Raw genomic sequence first — 12,053 nt, forward strand, 5'->3', positions numbered from 1 at the left:
CCCCACTGGAATTCTGGTTCTCCATCTCTAAAATAAAAGAGCAGTGTGGGCCAATTCAGGAAATGTGTGGAATGGCACCCCACTCCAGTCCTCTTGCCTGGAAAATCCCATGGAAGGAGAAGCCTGGTAAGCTGCAGTCCATGGGGTCACTAAGAGTTGGATACGACTGAGAGACTTCACTTTCACTTTTCACTTTCATGCATTGGAGAAGGAAACGGCAGCCCACTCCAGTGTTCTTGTCTGGAGAATACCAGGGACGGGGGAGCCTGGTGGGCTGCCGTCTATGGGGTCGCACAGAGTCGGACATGACTGAAGTGACTTACTAGTAGTAGTAGTGTTGAACCCATCCACGGTCTAGAGCATATTAGTTGCTTTGGGGACAAAAGGAAGGGTTTTCTCTGGCCCTTCCAAGAGTTAATCTGTCTGTTTTATGGGTGGTAAACTGAGACCAGAGGGATGCTCATGAACTTAACTCAAGGGCAGGAGACAAGCTGGATTGGATTAGAACTGAGATCTCTGTGAGCTTAAGATGCTATGGCTTGGGGTATTGATACTTTCTCAAGCATATGGGCCTGAACAGCGCCATCCTATGTACCTCAAGCTGAGATGGATTCTCTGCAGAGTGGTGCCTGCCAAGAAGTGCTAGTGGCACTTACACTCAGGGGTTCAGCCTGGTACAGAGGGTGAAGTGAAGTTGCTCAGTTGTGTCCAACTCTTTGCAACCCCGTGAACTGTAGCCTACCACGCTCCTCTGTCCATGGGATTTTCCAGGCAAGAGTACTGGAGTGGGTTGCCATTTCCTTCTCCAACAGAGGGTGAGTGGGATTCAAACTGGAGTTACACAGGTGAGTAGAAGGAATAGTGGGAACTGTCTTACTTCTGAAGAGACTTAAACACCAAAAGATATTAAGAAGTGACCCCTAAGCCAGGGTTTTCATTTCCCTGGGAACTGATCAAGCATCTGCACTCACCTTTCATCCACACTCATCTCTGTAACTTCCATTTGGCTCCCACAGCACACAGATAAAATCAGAGAAAAGGGGGAGAAAAGAAAGCATCCTTGAACTCCTTCAGGACTTAACTGACAACAAACTGAATATTAAACGCACAAGAGCAAACAAGCCCTCTCAGTCATTCAACCACATCTTTCAAGCTCTGTTTCTGAGAATAGAAAATTCTAAGCTCAATTTGAGTGTCACTGTAAACTCCTCTCTATGCCAGATGATTTTATCTGCATATTTATATCCAAAGTACAAACATCTTAAAATGTTTACACTGAGCAGTAATGGGAGTCATGTGTCAAATACAATGGGAGGAAAGAGCAAAGCTTTCTTCAGAACTGAAGCTTGAAGATATACAATATCTGTGGAAAATCTGGCTTACAAATTAAAATGTGTTGTTTACCAAGCCCATATAATTATAGAGAACATGCATTTTTACCTTTGCATACAACATCTAAAGTCTCGTTTTGGGGTTTTTGGGTTTGGTTTTGCAGTTGCAGCCCGAGGCTCTGGAAGTCTCATGGCTCTATATACAGAGTCTCAGGGCGCATGCCACACACTTCCCTGTCATTTGCAGTCTCTACTTCCCTTAATCTCCCACTGCTGGGAGAGGCAGTGAAGGATCCATCTACCACATCCCCAAGCAGAAGAACAAAAGCAGTGAAGACAGCCGTCCTCTGGGTTCTGGGGGTTTCCACACACCAACTTTCACCTGTGAACACCGTAAAGACCAAGCAAACTGTGGGAGGCCAGGGACGGCTCCTTGACAATTTTTCTACTGGGGGAGAGGCCTGTGAACTGATCACTAAGTACAAGCCCGTGTCAACAGCCTCTCTTGAGCTTCTAGCTACTAGTCATTCAAGCATGACCAACCAGAAAAGCTCTGTAGAGGACACCAGACGTAAGCTTCCTGCAGCCCATAGCTGCCTGCCCAAACAGAATCCACCGAGGGTTAACGCTGAAGGGGGTTACAAAGACAGCTGTGGACAAACACCAACTTCTTTGAAGAAACATGTCCTGGTTAGATCATCATGGTAAATTCAGAACTCTGAGGTGATGCCCAGCTCTTCGTTTTTGAGAGCCAAGATTCCCCTACACCAACCCCTCACTCCTGGTCAGTCAGCCTCATGCGTCAGCCCCTCAAGTGGACTCACGTCCTGATGAACACAGGCGCCCAAGCCCCCCGCCCTCCTCTCAGCGCCTACTCCACATGGCACTCCTTGGATTAATAATGGCTACACTGACTATTCACCTGAGGCCACTAGCACTTTTTAAAACTCAGAGAAGTTGACATCGCCTCACTCTTTCCTTTTGTTTTTTTCTGTCACTCAGCAGAGAGACTGCTTTGTCTTATCTGACTTAGGTAGATCTGTTTGCTCCTCATAGCTGCAGGAAAGAGAGTCCTGTGGATTGTTTTAAAGACACACATTCTACTTTTTGAAGAAGTTAGTACTTCGTCAGAGGCAATTTTTACATACTTATTCTCAATTTGATTCCAGACGTGTACCAGCCAGGCCCACTGAAAATGCAGTTTCTCTCATTTTCTCTCAACATCTCAACATCTAAAGGCTAGGGACAATATGCCACCAGAGAAGCCCTAATAATGAAGTCACTCAGTTGTGTCCGACTCTTTGCAACCCCAGGGACTGTAGCCTACCAGGCTCCTCTGTCCATGGGATTTCCCAGGCAAGAGTACTGGAGTGGGTTGCCATTTCCTTCTCCAGGGAATCTTCCTGACCCAGGGATTGAACCCGGCTCTCCTGCATTGCAGGCAGATGCTTTACCATCTTAGGCTATGAGGAAGAGACAAATCTTGAAGAGGAAAATTAAAAACAAAAAAGCAATTTGTAGGGTTGAACAGAAAAATAGACATCTTGTAAAGTGGTTTTTACTTTTATACCAAATTTTCACTTTCACATAACCATTTTAAAATGGAACCTAATCAAAGATAAAAGAACCAACCAACAACATATTTATAATTTTAAACTTTCCTTTCATTCAGAATGTTTTACTTCTTGATACGGTCTGCATCTTACCCATAAGTTCTGAGAAAAAACATTGAGATACATGATTCTTTTAAGTGACATTATATTAATTGAGGCTCGAAACACATCTTACCTGTAAATATGTTTCCAAACCTTGTCGTCGTTGTTCTAAGACTTTTGGGACCCAGTTCCGAACATGTTTAGAAGGAATTTCTGGAGTTTTAATGCATTTCTTAAGCTATAAAGACAGAAATGAAAAAAGAAAATGTCTTTTGATTATAAAGACATTATTTGTGGGAAAAGCCAATAAAAGAAAGTGAACCACAGTGATCTCCAATAAAAAGAAAGAGTAAAATATATATACACTGAAATTTCATCGACAATTCTTTCTTTAGCTGTCCTAAATATTCATGTTTCAGAACATGAGTTCTCTGTTTTAGTAGTTGTTTTTATTGTTATACATCAACTGGTATAAGAGATTGGAATTTTTTTTTTCTGAAAAATTAAGAGTTCAATAAGTGAATTATGAAGAAAGCATAGAAGTTTATAGTTTCCAAAATCAATGAATACAATAACATTATGGTTGGAAGAAGTACATTTCTGATGAAAGGTCTTTCTACATATTTTTCACAGAAAAAGGCAAAACAAAATGCAACTGCTGATAATCATCATTCCTGGAATGCCATATGAACTAGACCACATCATATGGAGGGTTTCTTTAAAGTTCTATAATAAAAAGAACTTAAAAAAAAAAAAAAAAAGACTGATCCTTCCAATATTCCTAAGCATTAGGTCTAAATTTTGCTCACAAAAACTGAGTGATGGTTCTCAGCTAAAGGGTTCTCTGGCCTTTCTGGGCAGCAGTTTTAAGGGACTATATAAATAAAGGAAAATTCTTTTGGAAGTTGAGTTAGAGCTGCCTGTTGCAGGTTCCTACTACCACATCCTGCTGCTGCTGCTACTGCTGCTAAGTCGCTTCAGTCGTGTCCGACTCTGTGCGACCCCATAGACGGCAGCCCACCAGGCTCCCCCGTCCCTGGGATTCTCCAGGCAAGGACACTGGAGTGGGTTGCCATTTCCTTCTCCAGTGCATGAAAGTGAAAAGTGAAAGTGAAGTTGCTCAGTCGTCTCCGACTCTTAGTGACCCCATGGACTGCGGCCCACCAGGCTCCTCTGTCCATGGGATTTTTCCAGGCAAGAGTGCTGGAGTGGGGTGCCATTGCCTTCTCCACCACATCCTAAACCTGTGAATATTATCTTATAGGGCCAGCTACTACTGTGTATATCTGATTACGTGATATTACCATGGAGAGATTATCCTAGATTATACAGGTGGGCTCAATGTAATCGTAAGGCTCCTGATAAGAGGGAAGCAGGAGGACCAGAATCAGAGAATGGAAGATGATACATGACTGGTTTAGGTGACAAAGTAAAGGTCATGAGCCCAGGTGACCTCTGGAAGCTGAAAAGGGAAAGGAATCAATTACCTCCTACAATCCATTCATATCTTAATTTTAACTCAATGAAACTCAATTTGGATCTCTAACCTTGAGAGGCATAAGATAATAAACTTGTGTTGTTTTAAGTTACTAAGTTTATGCTAACTTCTTACAGCAGCAATGCATAAAAAACTAACACACTGCCTCTAAAGTGGAAATATTTTAATGCTCTAATTTTAAAACTTGGAAACCCTACTAAACTGCCCCTTTACATGAGAAGAAATGGCATAATGACCTCTAAGAAAATATTAATACATACAGCAGCTAAACCCCAGGATCTAAAACTGTAATAACAATTTTTTCTCATTCATAAGCATATATTCACCACTAACCAGTCTAGGCTGAAAGAAGGAATCTTGTGCAATTAAAAGATCAGTGCTTCTAGTTCAAAGTGTTAGGCTGAGCCTGTGTTTGCTTCCTCCATTCACACCTGAAGTGCTGCTAACAGGGTAAAAGTGCTAGCTGCAAACCCAAATCTATCCTTCTTCTCTTGCTCATCAAACTCCTAAGTTATTGGAAATAATACTGTATTCAGCTAAATTCAGCTTTAATTTCCCACATCCCCCTGCAAAGAGTGGGGGCCAAAGGTAATCAGAAGTCATAAAGAAAAGTTTTCCATAAATACTAAGTGCAGCACACTCAGCTGACTTGCAGCATCTGTCTTATTTCCCCTTTACTTCTTCCTCCCTAGAAGGTGACTGTGATGGCTGGAGCTGCCATGACCATCTGCCACCATGAAGTGAGAGTTCTGAAGATGGAAGACAGGTGTCCAGATGACTGAGCAGAAAAAATAGAGTCAGTACCTGAGCACCTCCTGGAGCTGCCACAACAACCTGACTTGTTTTTTGACAAAAACAAAAAGTCCCCCCACCCTCCTATTTTAAAGTTACTGGCATGTGGACTTTCTGTTTCATAGACCTGAATTTAATCCTGGTAGACACTAAAAAAAGAATGCCAATGGAAATAGGACTCACAACAACACAGAGAACAGGGCAAGGAGGAAGGAGAAATCACCAAGCAAGAGATTAACAGCTTTGTAAAAAATAGAAAGCAGGAGCATGATGCTAAAGAAAAGGCTGGAGCAGAGGAAGCCCCAGCCCAGACCTCCTCGGGAAGTAGACTGCAAAGGGTCTGGATGTCAGTCTTCTCAGAAGCCTGAAAGGCTGTGTGCTCAGGACTGGCGTTAAGAGGAGGAGGGAACAAGAAGCGGGACAGACTATGTCTTAGCCTGTGCCAAAGACCACAGAGATAAACAGCAGTCCAGTGTTATCCCTAAGCATGCACACCCCTATTCTATAAAAAAGGGTCAGTGTCATAGAGAACATACTTGTGGACACAGTGGGAGAAGGAGAGGGTAGGATGAATTGAGAGAGTAGCACTGAAACATATATATGTATGTAAAATAGCCGGGAGAAGGCAATGGCACCCACTCCAGTACTGTTGCCTGGAAAATCCCATGGACGGAGGAGCCTGGTGGGCTGCAGTCCACGGGGTGGCTAAGAATTGGACACGACTGAGTGACTTCACTTTGACTTTCCACTTTCATGTACTGGAGAAGGAAATGGCAACCCACTCCAGTGCTCTTGCCTGGAGAATCCCATGGACGGAGAAGCCTGGTAGGCTGCAGTCCATGGGGTCGCACAGAGTCGGACACGGATGAAGCGACTTAGCAGCAGCAGCAAAATAGATAGCCGGTAGGAATTTGCTGTATAACAGAAGGAGCTCAACCTGGTGCTCTGCAATGACCTAGAGGGGTGGGGGTGGGTGGGAGGTTCAAGAGGGAGGGAACATATGTATACTTATGGCTGATTCACACTCTTGTACAGCAGAAACCAACATAACATTGTAAAGCAATTATCCTCCAATGAGAAATAAATTAAAAAAAAAAAAAAGAGGGTCAGCATTCCTAAGGAAATTTCATGAAATGTTTGGGTTGAAGAAGGGTGTTTGCCATTCTGGTCATTCTGGTTTTCATGAAGTTCCCAGCCTAGAATCTGCCTCTCTCCCCTCATTCCCTATAATGAAGCCCTTCAGTTGACAAACACCCTACAGAGGGACCAGACTTATGCATTCAAAGTGGAGGAAGCAGTGACAAATACCTAGAATAATTCATCTAACTGGTTGGACAATCAAGGATTGCTTTCATAGGAGAGCAAGCACTACAAAGGAGAAAGGATAAGAAAAAACAAACGGAGCAACTAATCCCAAAAGGAACATAAATCAAATAATAGAAGAGATCTTTAAAAATTCTATTTAGTATCTGCAGAGAGATTTGAGAAGATAATGCTCCTATTAAACAGGAACAGTTGCTATGAAAAGGAAATAATCAGAGAAAAAAGATTTCAGAAATTAAAGAACATGACAGAAATTAATAAATTAAAAGAGGCAGAATATAAAATCATGGAAGTCTCTCAAAGAGCAAATGAGAGAAAAGGTAGGTGAAAAGATAAAACACATATAGGATTAATCCAGGGGATTTAATAGGAAAGTAATGAAGAGTAAAAGACAGTTTCAAAGAAAAAAGTTTTTCTATGACCTAATATATGTCTCCAGATTAAGAACCCACTGCCAGCATAATGTATAAAAAGAATCTACATTTACTGACATTCATCTGTTGAGATTTAAGAATATCAAGGAAAAAGAGAAGACAGAGAGAAAAACATTAGTTGGCAAATAAAGGAAGCAGAGCCACAATGGCAACCGACTTGTCATCAGCAATAATGAACGCTAGAACAATGCTTCAAAGATCTAATTCGATATAGATTTCTATAACTAGCATATCATCAATAAAGTGTGAGAGAAGGTTTACCTGCCCTTCCTTCTTTACACAGAAGTAAACATGCAATTCCAGAAAACTGAGAAATTAAATCAAGGAAGAGGAAAAATGGTATCAGGACTCCTAACTCTGTGCCATCAGCATGGCAAGGGAAGTCCAAGGGCAGCTGTGCACAGCAGGCCTGAGAACTATCTGTCTAGGTTAGAGCAGAAGGTCAGAGCACTTGGACAAGGCAACTGCCCGGAAGAAGGCTGACTCCATGCAAGAGACAGCATGGGTAAGATGGACAAATTCAAGATCTGTTAAAGTACATTATTCTTTGGTCTATCAGAAAAAAATAAAAAATAAAAGTAAGTACCAGGGAAAACAAAGAGGCCTGAAGAAGGTCATGGAACAGAAGACACCAAGCTCCTGCTCCGTGTTAGAGACGCTCTGGCCTTTGTGAGGCTTCCCGGAAAGACAAAAAACAAGAAATGAGTTAATAAAGCAGGGTGAAGGCAGACAATAACAGATGGTGTGTGCACTGGGGAAGGGCCTGTGTTAGGTGAGAATGTCTGAGGAGCCATTTGAAGCATGCTGGGAGGGAGCCACCAGGTAAGGGAACTGGAGAAGGAACGTTCCAGCAGAGGCAGAGCAATGGAAAGGGAGGACCAAGGACCAAGCCTGTTGTTCAAAAAGCTGAGGCCGAGAGGCAGCAGAATCAGACAGTGTAGGGCCTTGGAGGTGACGGTGGGAACTGGACTGTCATTTCACGTGGGAAACACAGTGTTTTAAACAAGGGAATGACTTGATATAATTTTTACTTTAAAGAGATTATGCTAGATTCTATGAGCAAGATGGACTGTAGCGGGTGGGATCACAGCAGGCAGATCAGTTAGCAGTTCCTATGGAAGTCCAGGCAAGGACGGTGATGGGGACGATGGTCCTGGCAGTGGAGTGGGGAGAAGCTGAAGGCTGGGAGAGGACGTGGAAAGTGGAGGTGGTTAGAATGACTCCCTGACCTTGACTCTTTTGGGTTTCTGACCTCATCTGGCAGCATCCTGTTTACTAAAAGGTGGTAGAATGCCAGGTTTAGAGTAGGTGGCAGAGAACACTACTTGCCTCCCCAAAGCGACTGTTCTGTAGAACCCTGAAGTTCTACAGAACAGAACTCCTGATTTTCAGCTGAGTACATGACTGCCCAGAATAAAGACTACATCTCCCAATCTCCCTAGAAGCTACGTGTAGCTGAATGACTGAATTCTGGACAAAGGCAGGTAACGTTTGTGCAACTTTCAGGAAGTATTCTTTCTTTCTTTTTTTTTTTTTTAAAGAAAAAAAGCTTTTAAAAATGAATTTATTTATGTATTTTTGGCTGAGCTGGTCTTGCTGCTGCCTGGACTTTTCTCTATTGCGGTGAGTAGGGGCTTCTCTCTAGTTGTGATGCACAGGTTTCTCACTGAAGCAGCTTCTCTTGTATGGAGCACAGGCTATAGATTGCACAGGCTTCGGTAGTTGCAGTTCCCAGGCTCTGGAGCACAGGCTCAATTGTTGTGGCACACAGGCTTAGGTGGTCTGTGGCAGGTGGGATCTTCCTGGATCAGGGATCGAACTTGTGTCTCTTGCATTGGCAGGTGGATTCTTTACTACTGAGCCACCAGGGAAGCCCAAGAAGTGTTCTTACGGGGAAGGACTATTCCTTCTTTCCTTTCCTTCTTCCTGCTGGCACCCATGTAAGGGCTAGACCCAGAGCAGTCACCTCCTACCATGAGACAGAAGCGATGTGTTGAGAAGAGGAAAGTCATAAAAGCCGGGGTCCCTGAGGCTCATGTAACTGTTACATTAGCCCTAGTCATTACATAAGGGAAAAATAAAGGAGTATGTGTTACGGTAAACATTATTTTGGTTCTAGAGTCACTTGCAGCAAAATCACACATCACATGAGTAAGGATATGGCTGGTACTGCAGGCCGCCTATCCAATATTCACTTCCTCCTCCTTCTTGTAAAACAAAACAAAACACAAACGCTTAGTGACTATAAATCCTAATTTTCCCGGTTCCTTGGTAATTAGGATTGCCATGTGATGAAGCTGTTAATGAAATGTAGTGTAGGGGGTGTGCTGCTGGCTCAGTGGTGAAGAATCCACGTGATAACACAGGAGACACAGGTGTGACCCATGTGCTGCAGGGACAACTAAGCCTGTGTGCCACAACCACGGAGCCTGTGCCTCAGAGCCTGGGAGCCACAACTACAGAAAGCCCACACAGCAGTGAAGACCCAGCACAGCCAAAATAAATAATCAAAACTAAAAAAGACAATAAAACAAACAAATAAAAACAGAAATGTAGCGTTAGTCCACTGAGTAGGTCTCTTTTCCTCAAAAAAAGAGAAAAGGCTTTTCTTCCTACCAGAAACATGGAAGTAATGCTGGAGGGATAGCAGCTATGTTGGAACCAGAGGGTGAAAGTCATGTGCTAAGGTGAAGACAGTAAAGCAGAAAGATAAAAGGAGCTTGAAACATGGATATGGTAGAATTGCTACATCAACTTGGACTACCTGCCTTTAGTTTTCTTGCAATATGAGAATTATTAATCTCTTACTTGTTTAAGAAATTTGGTCAAGTTTCTATCATATCCAAGAAAACATATTCCTAACACAAAGGACAGCATATTAAAAAGCAGAGACATTACTCTGCCAACAAAGGTCCATCTAGTCAAGGCTATGGTTTTTCCAGTGGTCATGTATGGATGTGAGAGTTGGACTGTGAAGAAAGCTGAGCACCAAAGAATTGATGCTTTTGAACTGTGGTGTTGGAGAAGACTCTTGAGAGTCCCTTGGTCTGCAAGGAGATCCAACCAGTCCATCCCAAAGGAGATCAGTCCTGGGTGTTCATTGGAAGGACTGATGTTGAAGCTGAAACTCCAATACTTTGGCCACCTGATGCGGAGAGTTGACTCATTGGAAAAGACTCTGATGCTGGGAGGGATTGGGGGCAGGAGGAGAAGGGGACGACAGAGGATGAGATGGCTGGATGGCATCACTGACTCAATGGACGTGAGTCTCAGTGAACTCCAGGAGTTGGTGATGGACAGGGAGGCCTGGCGTGCTGCAGTTCATGAGGTCGCAAAGAGTCGGACACAACTGAGCGACTGAACTGAACACAAAGGAATCAATTGTTCCATTTTTGTGATTTCAAGTCAGTATCCAAGCAGAGATAATGTGTAGGCAGTTGGATATGGGTCTGTAAACTGTGAGGGAGAATATTTGAGTGATACTGGTTCCAAATAGGAAAAGGAGTACGTCAAGGCTGTATATTGTCACCCTGCTTATTTAACTTATATGCAGAGTACATCATGAGAAACGCTGGACTGGAAGAACCACAAGCTGGAATCAAGATTGCCAGGAGAAATATCAATAACCTCAGATATGCAGATGACACCACCCTTACGGCAGAAAGTGAAGAGGAACTAAAAAGCCTCTTGATGGACGTGAATCTGGGTGAACTCCAGGAGTTGGTGATAGACAGGGAGGCCTGGCGTGCTGCAGTTCATGGGTCGCAAAGAGTCAGACACAACTGAGTGACTGAACTGAACTGAACTGAGAGCTACAGAGCTAGATGCCATGACATTGGGAATTAGATACATAGAAAAGGGCTGTGAGGGGCAGAATCCTGAGAAGCTCCCAAGACCTTGCCTCCTTTTACATGTCTGTAAAATTCCTTCCTTGGATCTTGAGAAGACCAGTAAATGAGGTAAGACAGTCACTCCTCTGACTGGGTTCCACTCCATGAGACCCAGTCCTAGCAGAGGCTTGGATTGGAAGAAGTGAGCTGTGAGAAATAACAGGGACACATGGCTAGGATTTTAGGATGGCCTCGAGGAGCTGACAACAGTCCCTGGCTAACAGTCAGCAAGAAAAGGGACTTCAGTCCTACAACCACAAGGAACTGACTTCCACTCATATGAGGATAGGACAGTAAAGACGACCCTGAGCTGCAGATGAGACCACAGCCTTGGCTGCCTCTGATTTCAGCCCCATGAGACCACAAGCAGAGAATCTGCTTGTGCCCAGACTCCTGATCCATGGGAACTCTGAGGTAACAAATTATCTGTTAAAGATGCTAAGTTTGTGGCCACTATATGCTGCAGTAGAAAACTAATGCAAAGGCCTTGGTCTGAGACACCCAACTCTGAGGGGCAGAGAAAAGAGGCTAGACAAGCAGTGAGGAGGCAGTGAAATGGTAAGCTGAGTTAAGAAAGTGTTTCTAGAAGAGACACGATAAGACTGTGCAGACACTACAAAGTCAGAAACACCAGTAAGCAGGAAGGCAGAGACTCCTCTTCCCAGGAATCATACTGAGAGAGGAGAGCAAGGCAGTGAACATAGCAGGGAAGCATGGAGTCAAAGTGGGTTCTATTATGTTCAATGGGAAATATTATAACATATTCATTTATTGATGAGACTGATTCAGTCCTGGGTGGGATGAAAGGAATAACTGATGAATATCTGTAAGGGAATAAACATATACCTCATCACTACACTATCTGAGGCATTTCTCAAACAAGAACAAAGCCAAAAAATGCTAATTATCCTGTGGTAATAAGCTTCTTAAGTTTTACTTTAAACATGAAGAAATTTCCTTTAACACAACTGAACCACAACATTTCTTATGTTTCAGAATAGAAAATCAACTCCATTATCTGTCTCTCTCTCTCCTTCTTAAAAAAAAAAAATCTTGAGGATATAGTACTGAAAAGATTTTCCCTTTTTATTTATGTCAGAAGTACTGAGGAAGCCGATCATCGTAGTTGC

General features: G+C 43.2%; 1 protein-coding gene across 2 annotated transcripts in view; it reads right to left on the reverse strand.

Moving 5' to 3' along the window:
- Positions 1-12,053, reverse strand: part of SNX24 (sorting nexin 24) — a 170,779-nt gene that overhangs the window by 55,525 nt on the left and 103,201 nt on the right. For both annotated transcript variants that reach the window (XM_061422955.1, XM_061422956.1), the window contains exon 3: positions 3,120-3,224. In XM_061422955.1, the coding sequence (XP_061278939.1) occupies positions 3,120-3,224 (105 nt within the window). The remainder of the gene's footprint in view (positions 1-3,119; positions 3,225-12,053) is intronic.

The sequence above is a fragment of the Bos javanicus genome, chromosome 7 (genome assembly GCF_032452875.1).
Source record: "Bos javanicus breed banteng chromosome 7, ARS-OSU_banteng_1.0, whole genome shotgun sequence".
Classification (NCBI taxonomy): Eukaryota; Metazoa; Chordata; class Mammalia; order Artiodactyla; family Bovidae; genus Bos; species Bos javanicus.